The 25,400-nt window shown below is 33.8% G+C and overlaps 4 protein-coding genes across 4 annotated transcripts; 2 read left to right on the top strand and 2 right to left on the bottom strand.

The window, feature by feature from the left end:
- The first annotated feature begins 872 nt into the window (after nucleotides 1-872).
- Nucleotides 873-18,297, top strand: LOC149479016 (fatty acid synthase-like). Its single transcript, XM_089708804.1, has 40 exons — nucleotides 873-920; nucleotides 3,084-3,232; nucleotides 3,543-3,729; nucleotides 3,953-4,073; nucleotides 4,193-4,396; nucleotides 4,497-4,613; nucleotides 4,983-5,161; nucleotides 5,294-5,436; nucleotides 5,562-5,765; nucleotides 5,943-6,129; nucleotides 6,438-6,600; nucleotides 6,862-7,031; nucleotides 7,235-7,386; nucleotides 7,589-7,772; nucleotides 7,960-8,108; nucleotides 8,326-8,507; nucleotides 8,707-8,826; nucleotides 9,258-9,367; nucleotides 9,660-9,850; nucleotides 10,173-10,333; nucleotides 10,726-10,968; nucleotides 11,143-11,260; nucleotides 11,334-11,585; nucleotides 11,664-12,089; nucleotides 12,203-12,352; nucleotides 12,471-12,586; nucleotides 12,888-13,038; nucleotides 13,565-13,736; nucleotides 14,019-14,131; nucleotides 14,390-14,554; nucleotides 14,739-14,911; nucleotides 15,197-15,346; nucleotides 15,454-15,657; nucleotides 15,738-15,846; nucleotides 16,035-16,182; nucleotides 16,330-16,480; nucleotides 16,626-16,773; nucleotides 17,051-17,230; nucleotides 17,454-17,556; nucleotides 17,652-18,297. Exons 2-40 carry the CDS (start codon nucleotides 3,089-3,091, stop codon nucleotides 18,239-18,241), a joined length of 6,930 nt encoding a protein of 2,309 aa, XP_089564930.1. The 5' UTR covers nucleotides 873-920; nucleotides 3,084-3,088; the 3' UTR covers nucleotides 18,242-18,297.
- A 506-nt stretch (nucleotides 18,298-18,803) lies between these two features.
- Nucleotides 18,804-20,056, bottom strand: LOC149479015 (uncharacterized). The gene is made up of 3 exons (XM_089708599.1): nucleotides 20,007-20,056; nucleotides 19,840-19,902; nucleotides 18,804-19,311 (listed from the first exon to the last, which is right to left on the bottom strand). The coding sequence occupies exons 1-3, from the start codon at nucleotides 20,043-20,045 to the stop codon at nucleotides 18,811-18,813; spliced, it is 603 nt and encodes a 200-aa protein (XP_089564725.1). The 5' UTR covers nucleotides 20,046-20,056; the 3' UTR covers nucleotides 18,804-18,810.
- A 2,953-nt stretch (nucleotides 20,057-23,009) lies between these two features.
- Nucleotides 23,010-23,704, bottom strand: LOC149479014 (uncharacterized). The gene is made up of 2 exons (XM_089708618.1): nucleotides 23,645-23,704; nucleotides 23,010-23,564 (listed from the first exon to the last, which is right to left on the bottom strand). Exons 1-2 carry the CDS (start codon nucleotides 23,702-23,704, stop codon nucleotides 23,010-23,012), a joined length of 615 nt encoding a protein of 204 aa, XP_089564744.1.
- A 461-nt stretch (nucleotides 23,705-24,165) lies between these two features.
- On the top strand, nucleotides 24,166-25,223 carry LOC149479013 (uncharacterized). The gene is made up of 4 exons (XM_089709087.1): nucleotides 24,166-24,258; nucleotides 24,346-24,395; nucleotides 24,483-24,514; nucleotides 24,643-25,223. Exons 1-4 carry the CDS (start codon nucleotides 24,166-24,168, stop codon nucleotides 25,221-25,223), a joined length of 756 nt encoding a protein of 251 aa, XP_089565213.1.
- The last annotated feature ends 177 nt before the right edge of the window (nucleotides 25,224-25,400 follow it).

Here is a 25,400-nt window from a genome sequence, read left to right as displayed (position 1 = left end):
ATTCAAAATCCACTCCCATGTGGTCACCTAACGTAACGACAAATCGTAGACCTCTTGACAAGTCAAACATGCCAAGAACTACACAAACGATAATATAATCTAAAGAACAAAGAAAGAAGAATTTATTTTGCCAAATGCCAAAAACGTGAATACACACAATAACAATGTTTCTCAACAAGGTGAAACTTCACTATCAATGATGACATAATCAATAATGATAAATTAATGTAAATGCTGACAACACTGATTGTTAATAATTAAATTTAAAAAAAATATCGAGTTTAGTCAAAAATATAGTTTTCTAACCAAACCATGAAGATCCTTAGCATTCAAGTTTCACCTTGGTGAGAAAAAATAATATTTTTAATGAAAATAAAAAAAAATCATGAATTGTTTTTATTTTTTACTAGAGGTCCGCCCCAGCTTCGCCCGTGGTACATATTTCGCAATAAAAGGTAGCCAAGGGTATCAAAATATCTACATACCAAATTTCATGCAAATTGGTTCAGTAATTTAGGTGTGATTGAGTAACAGACAGACAGACAGAGTTACTTTCGCATTTATAATATTAGTATGGATTAAATAACTTAAAATGAGAAATAATTCTTCCATTTACAATATCACAAAATTCTTCATAGATTTTAAGTTTTTGATGCTATACCAAATATCAACAAAATCTAGATTTTGTTGTTATTTGGATTTGTAGGCTTTTCAAACATTTCTACAACGGATCAATAATTCCTACTTCAGTATATACATGCTAATTAGGCCTTCCTGATTGCTAGGCGTCATACATTTATTAAAAAGTACCTATCGGCTCTTGTATATAAAATGAACTAATTTTAATAAATAGTTCACAGTCGCGTCTGTGGTTTTGTTGAAAATAGTTGCATTTGTTAACGGTACATCGTTGTTAGCAGGTAATTAAGAAATATATTATTATATGTAAAGGTATTGTTACTGAAATGTCCTATTCTGAAATAGCCTGAAAGAAATCTTAAAGTCCTCTTTGCCCCTAATTTTGCTTTATTGACTTTCTACGATAAGTAAAGCAAAGCCTTGCAACAAGAATAGCAAAAATAATTGAATTTAAATTTCGCTTGCCGCTTTTTAGGTTATCTCGGTAGCTTTTTTACAATTTTTACCCTTTACTTTCAAAAGAAATATAGTTTAGAACTAAAAACACGCTTCAATCCCATTTAATTATTTTACTAACACCCATCCATGGTGAGTGTACAAATTTTGAATTAAATCTGTCCGTTAGTGGGTCAAAATCAAGTCTAGCTCTTGGTACTGATTTACGTACCAGTGTCGCAATAAACACTTGATATTTTTTTATAAATAAGGGCTAAGTTTTAATTAAATCTCAGTGTAAATATCTCTACAGACAATAAGTGCCTGTAAGTAATTTCTACATTTAGATAATATACTAGCTTTCCGCCCGTGGCTTCGCTCGCGTAGTTATGGGAAAACCCCGTTCCCTTAGGATTTCCACGATAAACTTATCCTGTGTCCTTTCTCATGTTTTTAATTATATTTGTACAAAATTTCAATAATATCGGTTCAGTGGGTTAGGCGTAAAGTAGAGACAGACATACAGATATGTCGACGAACTATTGATTCTTCGATATGTCGGTTTCCTCATGATGTTTTCATTCAACGTTTAGAGCAGTGGTGATATTAAGGGGAGGCTCCCTAAATTTTATGTGAATTTGCATTAATATTCTGAAACAGTCACACATACAATCAAAATGGAACTTTAGTATATGATTTATTGGGTCTTTTTCTTTCCATGTACAAGACAGTTACGTAATTGTAACATTTTCGCTCGATTCATTTTTTATTCAAAAATTATGCCTTTTTTAAGGATTATTCCATTTTTTTAAAGATTTACTTGGACTTTATGTCTAAAATAAATGTTAACAGTAAGAAAATGTAGTTTACTATCCAATCTCAAGATATTTTTTGTCTAGATCAATTATTACTTTAGTTATAAACGAAATAATAGACCTGACACTTACGAGATTTAGTTTCGAGCTCGAACGAGATCAAAGAGCGAGCGATATTCAACTTTATTACGGCTATGTTAGCGTCTAGCACCGCGTAGCGGTCTAACCGGTCTCTCAGTGCCAGAAATTATGTTAGGGAGCCTCCCCTTAAATAGATATATAGAAAAATCTATTTATTTCCTACACGCTCGCCTGGATTCGAACCCCCGTCTGCACCACCACTACACAATAACAGACAAAAGTTACTTTCGCATTTGCATACATTCGCATACATTTTAGGATTGTGTTATTTGGATTTTATTTTCTTTCTTGTAAAGTAGACATTTTTTTATCTAACCTTATTTTTAAATATCAGATGTGGTATTAGACATTTAGTCCATTTGGGGTTGCATTTTTTAGAGGACGCAATTTTATTTTTTTGATGTGTTGGCGGCCGTGGGACAAGGGTGGCGACCCCACAAACTTGGTTTTAGCTTCACATTGACCCCCTCTACACATCAAAAAAATAAAATTGCGTCCTCTAAAAACGCAAGGTTAGGCCTAAAAAATGTAACATTTCAATGGACTAATTTTGTTATTTACTAACTGAACCGCTAACCTTTGTTCTGTCATTTCACCTTAATTCATAAAAAGATCGTTTCCGATGAAAAAATCATAAAATCGAAATCAAAGCAAAGAGAATTAAAAATGACGAGAATTTAAAATTATATTACATAAAATAATAGGTATATTTTTAGATAGTAATTACAAAAAGAGAAGAAGTCACGTGCAGAAAGCTAGTAAAATACCTAGTAACAAATAAGAGTCAAATAACCACGAAGGTCGTTTGAGGGAACAGCTAGTCATACATAAATTATATAAAATTTATTTTTCCATACATTATTATAATTTACGAAAACAAAATTCAAATGAGACAGGGCAAAAATCGTCATGAATTATTATATTTCCAATATTAGCATTAGGATTATTCAATATTCATATTTACAGAAAAGTGTTGAAATATTCTGAAAAATATGTACATAGTTACATATTTTTACATAATATAAATGAACTTTTAGCTCATTAATATTTCAGGTGACATGGCGCCAAAACCGCAAGAAGTGTCGAGTGAGGGAACAAAATGCCCCGACAAATCTGGAGACAGGGTCGTCATCTCGGGAATGGCAGGCCTTTACCCTGACTCGCATAATGTCAAGGAGTATCGGGATATTCTTTATAACAAGGTTTGTTCAGTTGCTATGTTTCTTATTAATTTTAAACTCAAACATTTATTTATTTAAGATTCGATGTCAACATCTACCAGCAAAATATGCAGACAATTTGTTTTTTTAACATGGGTGGTATGTACGTAGCTCTGAGGTTTGATTATAGCCATTTTATAGAATACGTATGATTAATCTCAAATGGACAGATTGAACATCTTGAAGATGTATATAGAAATAACATTTTCCTTTAATTGTTTTTATTTTTTCCACATAGCATTTATTTCAGTTTAAATAGCATCTTCAATAAAGTAACTTTTACAATGAACAGGTTAACCCAATGGCGCACGCTCGTTGGGAGTTCAACCACCCGGAGGTAGCTCAATATATTGGAAAAGTACCAGAGCTGCAGTATTTCGACGCGCAATTTTTCAAAGTGCACTATCGCCTCGGAAACTCCATGGACTCCATGGCGAGGAAGATTCTCGAACAAGCCTTCGATGCTATTTATGATGCAGGTTAAAAAACCTTTAAAATTGATTTAAATTAGTTTATCAGTTTTCATTAGTTAGAGATACTTAAATTATTTTTTTAACTACCAAATAACAATAAATCTTCGATGGATTGCGATTCACGAGTAATTTTCGTATTTTTAAATATTATGTCGATTCAGGAAAAACATAAGGGGCATATCTATAGAACTACCCAATTAATTATTTAACTAAAAATATACACTTATAGGTGTGAGTCCAGAACAATTGTCTGGAACTAAAGTTGGAGTCTACGTTGGTACTTGTTTCTCGGAAACGGAAAAATCTTGCTTCTACGTTGCTACCTCGAGAACAGGCTTCGGTATTGCAGGGTAAGTAATGTTAATTATCCCATACAATCAGTTTCTATTAATAAATTCTTTAAACTTAAACGACTCTTTATTTAAAATTTGAACTAATTCGTCGATATAAATGATTATTCTTCTTTCAGATGCAGTAAAACAATGTTCGCCAATCGAATTTCCTACTGGTTAAACGCGAAGGGACCCTCGATGGCTGTAGACCAGGCCTGCTGCAGTTCTACAGTCGCTTTAGATTTAGCTTACCAGGCTATCATGCATGGGGAAATTGATTCTGCCATCGTTGGAGGAGCAAGTCTCTGCTTGCATCCACAGTCATCTGTGCATTATGGACGGTAAGATATCTAAATCAGACCTGTAAATTGAAATAAATTATCATATAAAGTAAAAAGATTGTATTACATTATAAAATTTAATTCTTGAATATATTTTCAGAATCATGCCCATAAGTAAAGACGGCAAAACAAAATCGTTTGATAAAGACGCTTGTGGTTGTGCGAGATCTGAAGCCATCAATGTTCTATTCCTTCAAAAGGCTAAAGATGCATTGAGGTAAGGTATTAAGAATATTCTTATTCGGAATTGATAACTAAAGATAGTTTCAAATGAAGATAGACAATTTTATGGGTTTTGTTTGTTTTATGAGCCCTATTCACAATGGAAAGCGTAGGGCGAGTAGAGGCAATCACGATAGTGTAGAGGGCTTAAATATCTATGATCGGCTGTCCATTTATTCCTAATCGCCGTAATGGCGGCAAACTTCGACGAGCATTTGTTGGGGCAACGGAAATTGAGAAGAAGGCCCTTGCTGAGCGTGCTATGTATTTTCATATTTCGATTTTCAAATGTTCATTCTCGTCAAAATATGACGTCACTTATTATATCTTTACCGTTAATGAAATAACAATGTCGATATCACAGGATCTATGCTGAAGTGGTACACGTAAAATGCGAATTCCGCGGTTTACTTGATGGTGAACATGGACCTAAGTATGGCTTTTACCGGGAACCGAATGACATAGCGGCGTTTTTGAAAAACTTTTACAAAGAAGCCAATGTGCCTCCTCAAGCTGTCGAATACGTGGAAGCGGTTGGTTCTGGTGAGTTTTTTCCTGATTTATTGTTTTTTCTTTTTTGATATAGATATAAAATATTCAATCAAATATTTCATTCATTCATAAGGTGGTTATTTTTTTTAGTATTATTTAATAATTCAATGTTTCTTTAAACAGCTACCCCAGAAGCAGATAAAGCAGAATTAGATGCTTTTGGTAAAGTATTTTGTGAAAATCGAGAGGATCCCCTATTTGTTGGAAGCGTGATGTCTAACATTGGTTATGGAGAGGCAGCGTCTGGAGTGTCTGCTTTAACTAAAGTAAGTGCTTCTTTTAATGATAAAAAAACCATCTACTACTTGTCGTTATACGGTCATGTGAAGTAAATTAATTAATAATGATAATTTAAATAAACCTTCAACACTTTAGAAACTTTCCATTTTAGGTTCTTCTGGGTTATGAAAATGGTCAACTGGCAGCCAATCTGAACTGTGATAACCCAAGAAACGACGTGGATGCACTACGTAAGGGCAAAATACGTATTGTGACTGAACACCAGTCCTTTGGAGGTGGTTATACCGCTGTCAATGGACTCTCAGTGACTGGTGTTAACGCTCATATATTACTACGTGGACATAATAAACCTAAGGTAGTACTTTTGTTTTGAACATTTACTTGCTATATAACTATACTTTATAGTAAAGAAAGTATTTGAATAGAATACACAATTGAAACATTTATAGCCAAACGTAGTATTTGTAGTATAGACCAGACGAAAAAAATGACCTATTGACGTTTAATATTAAATTTGCTATTTTATTTTCAGGACTTAAACCGTTACAAGACCAATATACCTCATCTAGTAACCATATCAGGCAGACAACAATCTGCAGTAGAAAAGGTTTTAGAGGACTTGAAAAGCCGCCCCATTGACCCAGAGGAACTTGCCCTTTTCCATAACATCCATCAAACTAGAATCAGCGGTCACTTGGGAAGAGGATTCATTGTATTAGGTTAGCGCTTTATAAAGCATTTGATGCATTCTTTTTTAACGATTACCTTGAGGGTCAATTAAATTTCCATATTTAAATATGGTCTACCTTGCATAGTTAAAAGTTTGTTTTACATATGCATTAAATAGTTAGGTTAGTAAGGTCGAAATGCATCCGATTTGTATCTATGGAAGCAAACGTTAAAAATGTAAATTTCTAAATTTATTGTAATGGGAATTGTACTATGCAAGTTCTGAAACATAAAGCAAAAGATAGGAACCGAGAAAACTAAATTGGATCATAACGATATATACATTTGAAAATTTCAGATACTGATGAAAATAATCAGACAATAAGCGTCAGCCAAAAAGCCAATTACTTCGATGACGCGGCTCGTCCGCTGTGGTTCGTGTACAGCGGGATGGGCTCGCAGTGGCCCGGGATGGGGAAGCAGCTCATGCGCATACCCGTGTTTGCTGCAGCTATTGAACGGTATTTCTTACGTTATCAATAAGATGTATCAATTTTGCAAATTTAAATAGGATGTGCAGGAGTTTGAATACGACGTAATTCATAGCAAATACATATTTCTAAATTAAGCAAAATCTCGAAACTGAAAAATTATGCCAGGTGTCCAAACATAATGTTTTTTGATCGAATATTATTAACTCTGTATATTATTCATAACATAATGTTCTACCACTAAAACACCTGCATATTTTATTCAACGTGAAAAATATAAAACTTTTACAGCTGTCGCAAAGTATTGGAGCCAAAGGGTGTGGATATAATCCATATAATCACTGCACCAGACAAGACGATATTCGACAATATCTTACATTCGTTTGTTGGAATTGCCGCAGTACAAATTGGGCTCACGGATGTACTTACAGAATTGGGAATTATACCTGATAAAATTATCGGTAAGTGAGGAAATAAATGCTTTTGAAATAGGTAGCAGTTTAAGGTCTCCCAATATACAAAAAGTAAATAAAAAAACCATGTGTTCAAGACTAAATGAAAGTGCGAATTAAGATGATAAGCATTTCTTAAAATGATTCAAAGTTGCACACAGATGTTTATTTATGATTAAATAAATAATAAAATATATATATTTAAAACACAGGTCACAGTGTAGGCGAGTTAGGATGTGCGTACGCAGACGGTTGCCTCACAGCGGAAGAGATGATTCTCTCTGCGTACAGCCGCGGGCTCGTGTCTGTACAGACACCGTTTATACGAGGCTCTATGGCTGCAGTTGGAATTGGTTACCAACAGGTGTGATATGTTGTTTAGTTTAAATAAATTTCTTAATAAGATAGGCATAAAATTAATCACAGTAAAAAAACAACATATTATTCTGCCATCTCATATAATTTACACAGACATTAATTACATCTTGAGACACGTATTATTTAAACGACTTCCGTATGACAAAATGTGCATGTGAAACCCATGTTCAAAATAATTTTTTTTTCAGGTGTCCAAAATGTGTCCACCTGAAATAGAAGTGGCTTGTCACAACAGCTCCGAGTCGTCAACTATCTCAGGACCAGCAGAAATTATGAAGGAGTTCGTTGAGACTCTTACTGCGAAGGGCATATTTGCTAAGGAAGTCCCGTGCTCCAATATCGCATATCACTCAAGATATATTGCTGATGCAGGTATGGATACGGATGTCAAATGATTCAAATTGTCCAATATTTAACACTAATTGAAGTTACCTTGGCATAAACTATTGTTATTGACAACTGCCGGTAATAGTTCTAATGCACAAACATTTGAACATTTCCTTTCTTTCTTTCAGTTTGTATATTTTATATTTCCATTATACTTATTATCTTTGCATAGGACCTGGCCTTTTGCATTACTTGAGCGAAGTCATAAAGACGCCACGTCTGCGCACCGAACGCTGGGTGTCGACATCCATTCCTGAAGAACGATGGGAAGAACCACTTGCAAAATACTCCTCAGCGGAATATCACACCAATAACTTACTCGTAAGTTTCCTATCACGTTTTTTCTTTCAGAACGCCACAAAATTAAACTCTACCATAAGATATATGAGTAAATGGGTACCACCATGATATATAGAAAACGGACATAAAAAAGAATTCAAGATCTTTTTTGCTTCCTTTACTTTCTATTGTCATATTCAAGAATTTATCAGAAAAAAGGTTAATAGAATATTTATACAGACATTTTTATCTGCTCCAGAACCCAGTTCTATTCGAAGAGTCATCTCACCACATACCAAAGAATGCGGTGCTCGTCGAAGTAGCACCACATGGACTCCTGCAAGCAATTCTCAAACGTTCTTTACCTAACTGTACAAATATACCACTCACCCGCCGTGGTCATGCCGATAATGTCAAACATTTGTTGGAAGCTATTGGAAAGTAAGTCAGCTAGATGAGTCCAAGAATCCTGAATATTCTGAGTAACAATAAAATCTTAATAGTAATCATCCACTCATTCTTACTCGCTAAGTTGCATATCATAATAATATTTAGCAGAAGAGCAGTTTTAGAATTAATGTGATCATTTAATTTAGAATGTTCGTAGCTTACCATCTCAATCTTTTTCGATTTTTTTCAGTTTATACATGGAAGGGTACAATCCAAAGGTACAAGCTCTGTACCCAAAAGTAGAATTCCCTGTATCTACTGGAACACCGATGTTGGGACATTTGGTGGAATGGGCTCATACAGAAAAATGGTAAGTGTGTAGTCGCAGGCAAATTGTAATATTTCGCCGTTTACAGCCGTTTACGCCGGTCGGCATTTTGTAATATGCCGAAAATTCGTAATCAGAAATTTTTGGTTTGGATAAGGGGGTGGGTTAGGTTAGGTTAGTGTTTTTTAAAACTACACAGAAATAGGAGCCCCACAAAGTGGGGCTCCGTCGGCTCGCGACCGTCTTTTTGTAGAATTTTGGAAAAAGACGAATTTTCGGCATATTACAAAATGCCGACCGTTTGTAAACGGCGAGATTATACAATTTGCCTGTGACATGTATAACAGTCTAGATTTCTTTACTCTTTAGTTTGGTGCCTAATTATATAGTTGAAATTATTAAGGTTGCTTGTGGTACTTTAAAAAAAATAATCTTCTGCTTATGATCCTGAAAATGTTCTATTTCATCAATAGGAATCTGCCCCTGTACGTGTCTGCGCATAGAAAGATGGCAGCGACCTGCAAATTTGTTCTATCCATACACGATGATGAACACAGCTATTTACGTGGACACATCATCAATGGTAAGGCAAACAATAATATTCAGTAGCTAAAATACAAATGGCATGTTCTAAGTAATAAAAAATCAATCTATACAGAAATTCTAAATGGTTTTTGAAAATTAGGTAACAGGATATTAAAAAATTGAATCTTGGCATATGCTGAATATCATATGTATTTAAATAAAAATAAAAAATAATTTAGAAATACATCCATACGTGGCAAAACACACTGCTTTGCTGATATGTTACCCTAAATTGTGGAAGTCAGGCTCCTTTTGCGAATACTCTAGACACAAAATATTGTTATTATCAGGAACGAACTACTACCCCTTCTCTGCTGCCCTAGTAGCGGTGTGGGACACTCTAGCAATGAGTTTGGGGCAGAACAAGAAGAGTATATCCGTTCAGTTCCAGAATATTCAGTTCTTGGCCCAGCCTTTGTTACACAACAGAAGACAACTACGCTTGAATGTAGCACTGCATAGAGGCACTGGCAAATTTGAGGTAACTATAGTGCCATATCTAATATTGTATTGAATAAAAGGTGATTCACTTTTAATAGCAAACTTGACAAACAATTCATAGATCACCTACATACTTATCTATTTAGTTGCTAAACCGACAAACATTTTTCTACCAGGACATCCTAATCATTTGGGAGTATAAATATATTTAAACGACATATTATTACAATAGAGGGTACACAAGATAATTTAGATAATTCTTAAAATTATTACAAAATGAAGATGAATGAAGAATTCCATTGTAAGTTGGAGAAACTAGTTTGTTATAAAACGATTTTACCAATAAAAATGAATATTTACAGGTTACCAATGAAAGCATGGCTGTCGCTACTGGAAGTATTCAAATAATTGAAAAAGGCGATATTCATCGACTATTCAAGCTTGACGTTGAACACAAAGAACCATTGACTCTCCAGAGAGAAGATGTCTACAAATTGCTTTATACCCGCGACTATCATTTCAGGTATAAAAGGGGCAAAAGGAATAAAAAATGTTGTGTGGTTTTATGAAACCACGGTAAAAGTGAAACTGTTCGAACGGTTCCGAACACTGTTTTATACCTACTCGGCAGCCGACCGTCACGCGACATGCGCTACACAGACCGAAAAGTTTGAGACGATGTAATAAAAGTTTCACTTTAAAAGACAAATATAAAACATTTTATTATTGTTATAGAAATATATGTTATTATAGAATAATATAAAACAACAAAACTTACATTAAAATTTTAAACCAGAGAAATACCTTGTTTCCCTATTTTACTTAAAGCATGTTAGCTTATCTTTAAAGTTAATGGAAGTTTCAGCATTCTGGACCCATTGTCCTAACAAAAAATTTATATGATGTAAATTTCAGGGATGATTTCCGAAGCATCAATGCAGTAAACGAGTCGTTAACTGAAGCTAAAATATCTTGGAACAATAATTGGGTGACCTTGATTGATGGAATATTGCAATTGAATGCATTACGAGTACCAAATACCACCGTGTCTCAACTAGACTCCATGAGGAGGTTGAATATTAATATTGACGAGCATAGGGTATTTGATGACAACAAAGAACTAACGGCCGATGTGTTTGAACTTTACGACTGTACTAGGTAACATTGGTTTCAATATAAAGATTATTTAACAATTAAATAGAGAAATATGGTGAACAATTTTTTTTTTTATTCTTACTTTTTTTTTAATTGGTTTTGTCAACAGTTGAATGGTGAACAATAAAGCATAAATTTCCTTTTCGTACGAGATATTAAGCAATAGATTATTTTCAGGTGTGGTGGTGTTCTCATCGAAAACCTAAGATTCTACGATATGCCTATGATTAAAACGGACAGTATTGCTATCAAGCACTTGAAATTCGTCCCACATATTACAAACAATCAGCTTAATGTAAGTGAAAGTAGGTCAAACTAAATAAAATGTCTGTTTTCGAATATATTTTATTATTACTAATTGCTTTCAGGAATCATCTGCTCTGTATGTTCTCCTCCAAATAATCGCTGAAAATGTGAAAAAGAATGAACTAAATGCCGTTAAAATTTTCAACAATTCTGAACATGGTGGCTCATTTGACTGGCTTAATGAAACGTTACCCAAAACCACTGATATTAAAGTTAACTTTGTTGAAAATGAAAATATTAATTTCATGCAAGGAGAAAAGCTTTTGCACGACGTTAACGTAATATTTGTAAACGAATTATCGTGCAATGACAAGGTGAGCATATTACATTTTTTTACCCCTATATTGTATCCTGAAATATCGATTTATTTCTAAATATTATTACGATTACAGGTATGCAAGGAACTTTACAAAATTCTGCCTCCAAATACCTTTTTAATTAATAAAGAATACAGCGCTGGGACTAAAATGCGGCCGTCTTCATTGTACACTGTTATTTGCGACCATGAAATTGGCAATCAGAAAATACAATTGATCAAGTGGCATCCAGAAAACATAGCATCAGGCACAAGTGCCGTTACTGTGAAAACAAAATCAGATTTATTACATCTAAGTTCCGTATTGGATTCTGTGCCTTCAAATCAAAGGGTTCTCGTATTTGCCCAATACCCAGCAACGCCTAATTTGGAGAATTTCGTAAACCATTGGAGAAAGGAGGGACGCATTATCAATTTATTTATGATAAACCATGAACTGAGAGGTGATCAGTTTATAGAGGACTTGCCACAATCTGACTTGGCTATTAATATTTTGGATCATGTAAGTACTTTTTAATTTATTATCATGCTGTTAAAAATATAAATATACCACCTTAAAATTATGCACGATTACAGTTTATTAGTTTATATAATAAGTTTATTTTTACGTTTTAGGGTATTTGGGGTGGTAAATACTACGTTCCAAGAACGAATTCATTTAACAAAGGTCAATGCGCTACGCTGCAAAGCTTAAAAATTGGAGACATTGAGTCTCTGAAGTGGTTTGAAGCACCTAGAACTTTAGAATCTGGAATAAATGTTCAGGTAAGAGAATCTATTTTTTCCCTTTAGATTACTATTTTTTTTACAAATGCAGAATTTAATATTTGGTGTTATAGATTTGACAATTTGTACTTAGAATGATGCAATTAATATTTCGTAGGTTCATTATGCTGGAATTAATGATTTGGACGTTAAAAGAGCTTTTGGTGTAATTCCATTCGGCAAAAATGCTAAGGAAAGCTTCTATGGAATGGACTTCAGTGGAGTGACTCAAAGGTAGGAACATACGGATTTAGATGTGTGTAATATCTTCATTCAATTGTAAGGCCGCGTAGCAAGTGCTGGCTTAGACTTGCAAGCTGCTGTCGGACAGACCGTCGGACATTTCTTGCGGAAGTTTTCTTGCAGATGGAAAAGCGGCCTAAAAGATTTTATACAACATAACAAATTGACGGCTTTGTATTAAAAAAGTATTCTGCTTAATCTTAATGTTTTATAAAGACCAACAATCACTGAGACTTATAAATTTCTCGAATAATATGTGAACTCTAAGTATAACCGTATCGTATTCTTGCAGTGGTACAAAGGTGATGGGTTTGATCAAAGGTGGTTCAGCGAGCAATCAAATCAAAGCCAATCCGAACCTCTTGTGGCCCGTACCAGAACATTGGTCTCTCGAAGATGCAGCAACCGTACCTTTGGCGTACTGTGTAGCTTTATATGCTTTGGTAAGATCTTTGTTTTCTTGTTCTGTGTGATAAATCTTTATACCTTCTTGTATGGTACCACATCATGTTGTGCCAACGTTGCGCGCTATAAGGCGCGGGTCAAACACAAGCAAGTATGAAAGAACTTTGGAAAGGCGTCGAGACGGCGCGCCACGGTTGTGCCACGGTTGCGCCGCCTTTCTTAAGTTCTTTCATACAAAATTTAGAAGAAGGACATGGTGCAAAACAGATTGAAGAGGTGCGCTTATGGCACGCCCGCGTCCGCGCCGCTTGTGTTTGACCCGCGCCTAAGGTGCTACATTATGACGTCGTTGGAGCTACATATACGCAACACACGTCATTTCAATAATAACAGCATTCAATATTGTTTACCCAATATTGTACTTAATTATATTATTTATTTACTGTTATATTATAAATATTTGTACGATTACTACTTAAACTACTACATACAATACTACAATTGTTTTCATTATCACAGTATGCAAATTAATCTAAATCTAAATATATAATTATTTGATTGTAGGCTATGAAAGACAGATTCTTCCCCGGAATCACAGTTTTAATTCACGGTGGTACCGGTGCTCTAGGACAAGCTGCAATTTCCATATGTTTAGCATTCAATTGTGAAGTCTTTACTACTGTTAGCGATCGTAGCAAGAAGCACTTCCTTAAAAAGCTGTTCCCACAATTAAAAGGTATGTTTAATAAATGGATATAATTCTTCTTCGATGTTTCGAATATTAGGATATCTCTAATTAATTGCAGATATAATTTTATTGACTCCCATTTCATGATTTATATAATATTCAGAATAATACAGTTCTTTAACGTATTCCAGAACATACGATTATCATAATACGTATCATCACTGTTTGTCATCAATAGATTACTGGTATCATACAGGTCACAGATTTAAAATAAATCTTTCCTCTTCAAAATTAAATTATCCTGATCTTTTTGTTTTTTTCAAATTGCAGAGGAGAACATCGGAAATTCGAGAGACATCACATTTGGAGACATGGTTCTATCTAGTACTAAAGGTAGAGGATGCGAAATAGTACTCGGAGGATTTAAGGGTGAACTTAAGAATGTAATTATATTATTTCAATATTTGTTATAATGAAGTTAGACTAAACTATAATTTTATTTTAAAATTAATAATATTATATTATCACCTATGAGAAGACAAAGAACTGTGCCAATGCAAATCAAATACATATCAGGTGTATGCTTAAAGATTTTCATACTAATAATAAATTACGAAACTGTATAAAAAAATATCTTACACATCTTAACAGCTTGTTGATAGACAGGTTATTAATAACAATATGAAATTTCATATTTTTAGGTAGGATTGAAATGCTGTGCATCATCTGGTATAGTGATAGATACAAGCTTGGTAAGCAATCGTGAGGATTACAACTTTGGAATGCACTGCCTTACAAAGGATAGAACTTATAAAATGATAAACTTTTCATCGATCTTTGAATATGGAAAGGAAGAAGAACTAAAGGTATGCAATTATATACATATTTTTTTTATTTTGTGATGTTTGATATATCTAAATCTGCACTTGACGTGTAGAATTCAGCCTAAAAGATACCTGTATCAGCACTACAGTTGAAAATACCATGATTTATACAACCAAAATATGACCTAAATTGACCACAATTCTAGATAAAATATCTTAATTTCAGCGACTGCAAAACCATTTAGCTGAAGGTATAGCTCGTGGCTATGTACGTCCTCTGTCTCGTATGGTGTACACTCCCGAAGAAGTACCGAGAGCATTCAATCTGGTCGCGACCAGCAGACATCGTGGTCGTGTGCTGATTGATATGCAACAAGACATTTGTATGGAAAAAGCAAGGTAAACCACAATTAGTGTGTCTGACAAAAGGACATAAATATAAAATTTTCATCTTGACCAATTTCCATCTAACTTGCTTTATCCTGTGTTGAATGCAAGTAGAGATAAATTTAAATAATAATACAAAGAAGCCTACTAAAAATTGAAGTAATAGAACGACATTTTTTTAAATTTTCTTTCTATAAATATGCCCATACCATTTCATGTGATCACAAAATCTAAAAAACTATCCTTTAATTATACTTCTTAAGGAGCCGATAAAATTATGATTAATATTTTTTTCAGATTAAATTGCTCTCCAAATAATGCTCACATAGTGTTATCGGACAGTGATGTACTAGCAATGCAACTTGTTGACCGACTTGTCGACAGAGGAGTATGCAATTTGAATATTATTTGCGGAGACCAATCTGAAAGCTTGTTGTATAAAATAAGGTAAAAGGACTATTGATTTTTATTTATATTTTCACTTTTAATATACTTATGCTTATTTAAATGAAAAATGTTTATATTATGTCTCTAAGAACATTTTTATATTTTAGATCATGGAAAAACGCTGGGGTTGAAGTGTTATTCCAGGAAATACAAAATATTTGGAACAAAAACAATATTCCTAATATTCTGAAAGACGGCAAAAATCTCGAAGGAATATATGCTATCATTACAAATGACAGTAAATTTGACAACATAACTGAGTTTTTGGAAGAGTTAGATTCAAAAACAAGTGATTTGTGTCCGCAATTAAGGTAAAAATTATGATCACAAGACGTAAAAATATTTCGCATGATTTAAATTATCATCAAAAATAACCTTTATATTATTTTAGGTACTTCGCGATCATTAACGATGATAATATAATTGGCGAACAAGTAGCATTATTACGGAAGAAACATCGCAAACCAGCTACCCTCATTAAACTTCCATCATTGAAAAAGGTACTTTACACTGTTTTAAAATTATTTACTATATTACTACGGTTATAATCACATTCTTTATTTTGTTTTAATTGGAGCATTTCATTTAATTTTATCTCGTCAAAACAAACCTCTACCTGTATGGGTTGTGTAAAACTCCTCAAGAATTTAGAATTTCTCCCATAACTCCCTAATTTACTATTTTTCAGAATGAAATAGACGGACAGTATCAAATGCCAATAAGAAGCGCTATTGATGCAGTTGAAGAGGCATTGCTATCTCAAGAAGCAGTCAGTGAAGTCGTATTTGTGCCAGCAAATAACACATCTTTGATTGATGACATAGCCAAATGGGCTGGTAGGTGCAACTTATTCTAAATAATATACTAATTCAAAGACGTTGTGAGACAAAAGATAAATATTAATAAATAGATATGATAAAATTAAAGCAACTGTATTAAATATTACAATCAAAGTGTTATTGTAATTCTGAGTGTATTTTCAGGAGTAAAGATTCCAATAGGAGTAGATGAAACTCTAATATTGACGGACCTAGGCATGGATCTAGCAAAAGTAGAGGCCGTGCAAGCAGGTCTGAGAAATGAGTACAATATATCCTGTCGTGAAGATGAAATACCTAACCTTACCATACAAAGGTAACATTTTACAAGTACAAGTCACGCTAAATACAAAATTAAACCTTTCTTTAAATAAATAGGTATCATAATTATTCACCACCTAATTTTAAATTCATAATTCAGATGACTCGCATTTTATACTAAAAGTATTTAATTGTTTTAGAATACGAGAAATGGAACAACTATTGCAAGAATCCGAGTGTACAGATACAAAGGACTTAGACACGTTTTATTCCTACGTAGATCCGGATGAACTCTTCGCTACGACAGAGATGGCATTTTTGACCACATTGACCAATAGTGCATCTATGGTATTCCTTTCTCTAACTTTCAACAAGATAAATTTAGAACAATTCTTTTGAAGTGAAACTTCTAGGCACGTTGAGAGTTAAATTCCAAGGTCGCGTCATGGCAATACAGTCACGCCATGAGCAAGGTGACGATTTTCGTATCTGTGAATTTTACCGAAGAAATTTCACTTCTGACACGTGTGCTAGGCATACACGCTCTTTTTTTTTCTAAAATTGCTATTTTTTGACATTGCATCAAGCTTATTACGTGCGTATTAAAATTATATAACTATTTTAGCGTGACGATGAATTTGACTCAAGCCAAAAGTTCCTGTGTATTATTCCTGGAGTGGAAGGACATTACAAGCGCTTCTCGGAATTGTGTGAAAGACTGAAGTTAGCAGCTCTGGTGCTGCAACCAGGTCTAGCAAGGGCCCAAAGTGAAACATTACAAGATATAGCTATTCGCTATGCTAAGGTATTTAATATGCGTTATTTAGAATATTCACTACGGCAAACTTGTAAGGTTTTAAAATAAATACGTGTATGTGTTTTAAGAAATCTATAGTTCCATAGTTCCTCATAAGCACCATAATTTGTTCTGAAATTGATCGGTTTCGTTATTTTTATATTTCATTAATATTTACTGTTTGTATAGTAATATTTTTATGTCATTTAAATTAACTGTTTGCTCATTTTAGACTCTATTGACGCGGACTGAATTAAAAGATAACTTCTATCTACTGGGTTATGAGTCAGGAGTTATCATTGCTTTGGAGATGGCAGCTATTCTAGAAGAACATGGTAAGATAAATATTAAAAAAATATATAATCACACATGGTGCGCAAAAATATCAAACACAACAATTATAATAAAATCAAATTCATTTCATTCTAAGGTCTGACTGGTATAGTGTACTGCATTGGAGGTGCGCCTAAAGAAATCCAAACGCAATTCGCTTCAAAGCTCCAAGAATTTAAAGACGAGATATCGCTTCAGGAAGCAGTTGGAAAACATATGGTGAAAGTCATGTCGGGTCAAAATAGTGCTGCACTAAATAAAGCTTTCGAGAAGGCTCCAACTTGGAAGGAAAAAGTGGATATCTGTGTGCGAGATTTGAGAGGAAGAGTCAACCATTCTGCCCAATATGCTAAGGAGCTTATAGAAACGGCTTATTCACGTATCTTACAAGTTAGAAATTATGCGTCGAAACCGCAAAAACTGCGATCCCTCCTCGTTCTGATGAAACCAAATGACCTATCTACAAAATTAGAGGGTAAATCTTCTTTACAGGATTATTCTCTGCAACCGATTGTTGAATACAAACTTAAAGCACCATTAGCTCACGCAGCTCAAGATCTGCGTTGTGCTGGAATAATAAACAGACATCTTGACGAAGATATATTAGAAGCATTTGAGCAAAAGAACCTCTGTGAGACGTACCTACTGAATGCGGATACGTTTATGACAGCGGCTACGGATGCTTAGTTACTTAGTAGGTATGCTGTACTTGGTTAAATTAAAATAAAGGTTTTGTTGTGTTACTTGTGTTTCTTTTTTAACTTTATGTTTTGTATATTTTAGAATTTCCTTTTGATACATATTTAATACGATTCCGACATGTTTAATTTAATATTATTATATGAAAGAATATAGGTACACACTATAACATTACAATTTACAATTATGGTAATATTATGTAGTAAGGTTTGTTAATGTCTAGTCTAACTTTACATTTTATATAATGTTCATAACTTTCCAATACAGTTTCATTTATTTGTAATTTTAGATGCAATTTATACGAGTTCACTACCAAAACAACACACAACAAGAATTTGCTAAGTTTTTTTTATTGGGAATAGGGAAGCGCTTGACCACAATCTCGCCTGATGTTAAGCTGAGATGTGGTCTAAGATGGAACGCGCTTCCCCAGAAGGTACCTGTTCACTCTACGCTTGAATAGTGTTAAACTGATATGATTTCGGGTATTTTAGGATAATAAAACAACATAGCAATTTTAAAAATAACTATTTACACATCTTATTGATACTACAGAATCATTCCATGAAAGTCTTTGATAATTTGTCCACAATAATTCTAGTACGTTCCGACAGATACTGATCGAATTGTCCTAAAAATTTGACAAAATGCAACATCCTTTGTACCCCCTTTTTAAATCTTTCAATTCTCTCTGCACTCGATTCCTCATCTAAAGCTTGTCGTAAATGGAATATCATTGGTGAACCTACTTTCGGAGCTCTCGCAGAACCATGTGGTTTTAATTTTGGTATATTCAATTTAGAAGGTCGTATTCTAGAGATTTTTGGTTTAGGAAAGTCTAGTTTCGGTATATATCCCCTGGGTGGCGCCACTGCTGCTTCCACAGGTGTGTTACTGTAACCAATTTGATCTGGGGCTTTTGTTTCGGGAAGAATAAACTTTCCATCTTCTATAGTCTTTGGGATAGCTTTGTGTATCAAATTGCAAAATGAGTCGACGTCAAGACCTGGGTTACTGTTGAACAACTCAGATGACTTTAACTTTGATGATGATCGGTTCTGAAATTGATAAATGGCATTGTTTAGCATAGATAATGTATATTGGTATCGTTAATAATATTAAAGATCACAATTGAGGACAACAAAGTTAAAAAAATATGAAAAATAATAATCACACAGCGTACATACACTGACACAGACTCGCATATCTTCTTAACACATATATTTCACCTATTTATTGTATCGATAAACACAATTATAATAAATTGTTTATCATTTTGACTTCATTTTTTATTTTTTTTATCGAGATAGAGTCGATTTATCATTCGACTCATTACAGGCGAGTTTGTGATCATAGTTGATAGTTCCATGTATATTTGTTTGTAAAACTATTAAGTACTAAAATTATATCTTAAAAAAATGAAACTAATTTAATTAAAATAAAATATAACTATCCCATTCCTAATTTTTTAATCCTTGTAAATGAAGCCTATATCAGAAATAATGTAGCAGTATTGAAAGCATATCTCAGATCAGTTCAGTTCTTCCATAAACTTCTTACGATTATTAGCATAGATAAAAACCAACCTCATCAGATCCACAATCGATAGTCACCTGCAGTGGTGAAGGAGCGCTCCAAGCTCTCACCACCTGGAAGCAACAGAACTTCAGCTTTAGTTTCGCAAACTATTCGCAAACGTCACGTTCTAGAACACACGAAATTACGGGAAATAACTATTCTTAGAAAAACGTACCATCACGGTTAAACCTATAATCACCACGTTCAGACACATGCTATAGCTCTCTTGTACGATACATTCTTACTAAACTAAAACAATCGAGTCACGTTTGAATGTAAAACGTAGATTCAGCAAAATCGTGGAATGCTCAACCCAGTGTGTCAGTCGGCAAGGTTAATTTATCATTACGTGACAAGAGGATTATAATATTTTTACGTTTGTGTCAAAATGCAATGGTTAGTTAGTGGTATCTACGCGGGGAGTGTAGTTTTATACCTTATAGCGAAGTTTTATTATGAAGATGAATGTAAGAAGAGACTTGATCTGGATAAGCGTGGCGGTGGCGCTTGTGATCGCTGCGGAGGTTTGTTGTACATTTATGACGTCATTTGTAGTTTTATAAGGTTATATAAAAAAAAATAATGGAAGGTCGTGGGATTCGAACCCATACATTTATATATTTTTCCTTAGAATCAACCAATTTTTTATAACACTTAATTTGTCACATAAAAATTATTATAGAGCAACGAATCTCAGCTGCTCTACTTTGTAACTTTTAACTATATTTTTGTGTACACGTATATTTTTAATATGTAATTCTCAAGTTATAAATAAATGCAATAAACACACAAATGATACTTGATATATCTATATATTTACCATTAAAAACCTAATAAAAATTGTAAAATCACTATTTCTCGACTTCAGAAAGCAAAAATCAACCTTTATAAGTTTTATTATTGGTATGAATATAATAATAACATTTTTCTTGTACTTTTTTTAATAATTAAAACAAATGAAAATAAGTCTATTATTGACAATCTACTATAATATGCTTATCAATAACAATATGGTAAAAGAAAACATTAACACACAAACACTATTTTAATTATTTTATTCGATTGTCATTTTTTGATTCCTGTTTACATAATATTGTATTCAGAATGAAAATATAATGGTTTAAATAAACTTGCATAAACGAATATGTCAATGAATAAAGATTATTATTTTAATCTGCGCAAGGTTGCAAATATTATGTTTGTATATTTATATGCAACTAGGTTGCCGCCCGCGGCTTTGCCCGCACAGTCAAAGAAAAACCCGCATAGTTCCCGTTCCCGTGGGATTTCCAGGATTGCGTCATTTTCCCGGGATAAAAAGTAGCCTATGTCCTTTCTCGGGTATCAAAATATCTCCATACCAAATTTCATGAAAATTGGTTCAGTAGTTTAGGCGTGATTAAGTAACAGACAGACAGACAGTTACTTTCGCATTTATAATATTAGTATGGATAAATGATTTGATTTGAATCTTTATTTCTACAGGGCAGTGCACTATTCAAGAAAAACCTCCTACATCCCCTGGGAGGAGAGTCGTGTTTTACATGCAAGGCTGAAGACAAGCCATTTTACTGGCCTCTCGTAAACTACTTCGGTAAATTCAAAGATGTCGTAGTACGCGAGTTTAACGGACTTTTGGAAAAAGCAAAACATCAAAAACTACTAAAATAGTTAAAATGTCCTGTAATAAATATCCTTTTGTGTAACAATTTATTTTTAAAGAATTAGTTCGTGTTTAGCATTGCTATTTATATAAATATTAAGCTATTTAAAATAATGTATGTATGTGAGTAAATATCTATAACAGTATCCTTTCTTGGAAGGTAATATCAGCCTGTTGTGTAAAGCGGATTTCAGGAATGTTTATCTTATTAGATATTTATAAAAATAGATTATATAAACTATTGACAATTGTTATTACATCAGCAAGGTTATTACTTCCTTAATTTTAAGCTTTAACTAAACGTCATCACCCGAATTAGTACTACTTTATATCAGCGTATGTTGTAATCTGTTATTAATTAATGAACAATCTATGAAATCGTCTGATTTTGTAATTATTATCTCGAAAAAATTTCAATGGTAAAATTGACTCACAATGTATTAATTAAATATTGCATCTTATCATCTTAATTGCAAATAATATAATCTTTACATCACCAATTATTGTTTTAAGTGCCATATCACACTAGCGGATTGCGAGCGGTTTCAAAGCGGAGCGGGTGCGCAACGAATACGTTGCGGGCGCGCAACGAACACGCCGCGGTTGCGCAGCGAATTCGTTGCGGACGCGTCATTTTGTATACTCTCGCACAAAAGCCAGCCCTTCCGCCTTGCCTAACTTCCATTCAATATTTCCATCGTTTCTGTAGCACTCAATTTTTTAACCGTACTGTGGAAATGCACTTACTTAACAGTTAACTAAAGATGTAATAACAACTGGAGTTGTTAAAAAAAGGTGCTATAAAATTGAATTACTAGGACTTTTAGAATGTACCATACATTCCAAAAGTATGTAACGACTGACCAGTATAATCTCTCCCATAGCAACGTATGTTATAAAGAGATTTTGTGAACCTAATTATGAGCAAAGTGATAGTGAGTTGCTGGTTGCTTGATAAAATTTTCTATTCACTGCTATTTATCTAATAATAAGATAGCCCTGTTTTAGTTAAGGAGCTTTAACATTTATTTCACTAATGAACTTTCTTAATGAGCAATTAAGTTATCTGATTGCATTTCGACCAAGATTTAATAGATAAAACAATACCCTAAACATTAACATGTTATGAAACTCGTAAAAAATAATGATCTCATAATTATTATACTATCACAAGTTATAAGTAACAACCAGCACGGATTCCATTTTGTTAATGAGTGTACATGACTGCGACGTAAACGTTGCGCATCTGCCACGCGTCCGCAACGAATTCGCTGCGCAACCGCAACGTATTCGTTGCGCACCCGCTCCGCTTTGAAACCGCTCGCAATCCGCTAGTGTGATATGTCACTAAGTTTTGCAGAATAACTAGTTAATAGTTATAAAATAATATAAGTTAGTAAGTTGAAGATTAGTATTATTAAAAGACTATATTTTTACCATGACTTTTATTTTATCACATATATTCTTAAATAAACACATTATACACAGCCATAAATACAAATTATATTCCTTAAGTTATTTCACCAACAATTTCTTAAACCTTAAAAATTCGGCAGTGGTTAATGAACCTCTTTTCTTCAAATCTAACAATGTTTTTAAAATATTCTTATTCAATTTCGACGGCATTTTTATCACTGGCTTTATATTAGTTCCCAATGCCTTTTCAAGAGCAGTTTTTCTTTTTAATGTTGAAATTTTCAATGGTTTTGGTAAACGTGGTAAAATGGGCAAAGGTAGTAATGGTAATGGTGGCAATATTGGTAGTAGAGGTAAAGGCAAAAGAGGTAACTTTGGTAGTTTTGGTATTTTAGGAATTTTTGGAATTTTAATTAATTTCGATTTAACTGGTTTCAATTTAGTTAAAGGTCTTAATTTCGATTTTAATGGGAAAAGCTTTGAAGGAAGCTTCGGTGAAGTTAATGGAGATGTCAATTTTAAGGGAGATTTAACGGTATTAACATTTATCGTGATAGGTGAATGTCTCAAAACCTTCTTGATTACTATTGGACTGGTCAGACGTCTGTGGTCTCCGGATATGAGCCCGAGGTTCAAGCTACATGATGTTTGGGTCTGTAATAAAAACATATTTTATTAGAAATTATGTTAGTAAATTGTAAAGTCGACGTTTATAATAAATGAAGGAGGTTTACCACTATAAAAATCCATGTTGTTATAAAAACAAGCACGCGTGTTTGTTTAAGAAAGATCATTATTGTTTATGAACAAATTAAGATAACTGACTTGAAGAAGCCTTTGTCAGATATTCTGTATTGTGATATCTCGATGTATTTGAGATAAAACACGAAATAAAAGAACAATAGCTGATGATTATCCAAAGAGAGGACAGTATGATATTAAGACTTTAATGAGACAACATGGTCAAGTAATATTAAAAATGAAATGATTAAATTAATTATAACAGTTAATGATTATGCTGTTATTGAAACTGATAATAACCCACGCATTGATAAAGTATATGTAATATTGTTACATTAATTTGATTTTAAAATTATAATCGTCACGTTTAATCTAATCGAAAAAAGCTTACCACATAATATGTCACAGTACCGAATATGCAATCAAATTATTATGCATCATCGTTCTTTTAAATACTAATTATGATTTTAAGAAAGCCACAACTACTTTCATTTTTCTTTTGGAAAGAACGAAAATGGGGGGAGCGATGTTTTGGTCGTCCCTTTTTGTGCTCTGTTTTACAACGAGCTCTGTTTTTGCTTGCTGCTGTGAGAAAGACTTATGCTTGGTAATGTAGTCTTAGTTACTTGATGGAATCAAATTGAAGTTAATTTAACTTAAAACATTAAATGATAATCATTGTCTTTCCTTACAGTTGAAAGCCCTAAAAGAGCTGAAGGAATGTAAAAAATGTGCACTGGAAGCGTATGTATTTACTTAAATATTTTTCATATTTATCCATTTTTTTTTTTACTTCCACGACATTTCTAATGAGTTTTATTCTCTTTTCAGATCTTTAAAGCCTCTTCTACTAGAAAAGCTTGGTAAATATCCTTTTTTATTTTTAAATAAATTGTCGATTAATTTAATAATTTTGACGATGATTGCCATGTTTTTTATAATAAAAAATCTACATGTGCCTAATATATTTACATTATCTCTCAATTTACAGAAAAGAAGGAATGTTGTTCCTGTTCACTTTGTGCTAAGGAACCTCCACCACCTCCTACGATCCTCCTGATGCCATCGGCTCCACCACCATGCCCCACCGCTCTAGCGCCACCACCCACACCTCTAATACTGCCAGTTCCATGTGCCCCACCTGCCCCCATGCTGCTACCAGTCCCTTGCGCTGCACCAGCTCCTGTATGTGCCCCGGCACCGTGTGCTGCCCCAGCACCTTGCGCTGCGCCTGCTCCTATGGTATACGCAGCGCCAGCTCCTGCCCCTATGATGTTACCTGCGCATTGTGCACCACCTGCTCCAATGATGATGCCTGCCTCGTGTGCGCCGCCTGCCCCAATGATGATCCCAGCGCCAGCTCCTGCCCCAATCTTCATGTCAGCGCCGGCACCAGCGCCAGCGTATGCTCCTTGCCAAGCTCCTGCTCCCATAGTGATATCCCTTGCCCCTCCCCCCTGTGCCTGCGCCCCGCCTGCCCCTGCCCCTCTGCCTATGAACGCATACATGGTACCCGCACCTGTTCCAATATCTTTGGAAGCTAAACCATGTGGATGCGGATGCCACTATTAATTTGCAATGTTTTAAAATACTGCAAACGTAAAAAAATATTAGAGAAATTATTTTTTATATTATTTTTTTCGTAGTTATCAAAATTTTTTGTTAAATATCAATGTTTATTACTTATTATTCTGTGTTTACAGCTTTTAAAAGTAATTCTTAATGTAAACTAATAAAAAAATTAAATAG

This window comes from Colias philodice, chromosome 21, assembly GCF_061535455.1.
Source record: "Colias philodice isolate Cphi_HAF_F1 chromosome 21, ilColPhil1 Martin Lab GWU primary, whole genome shotgun sequence".
Taxonomy (NCBI): Eukaryota; Metazoa; Arthropoda; class Insecta; order Lepidoptera; family Pieridae; genus Colias; species Colias philodice.
This window is presented reverse-complemented; position numbering and strand designations above follow the sequence as displayed.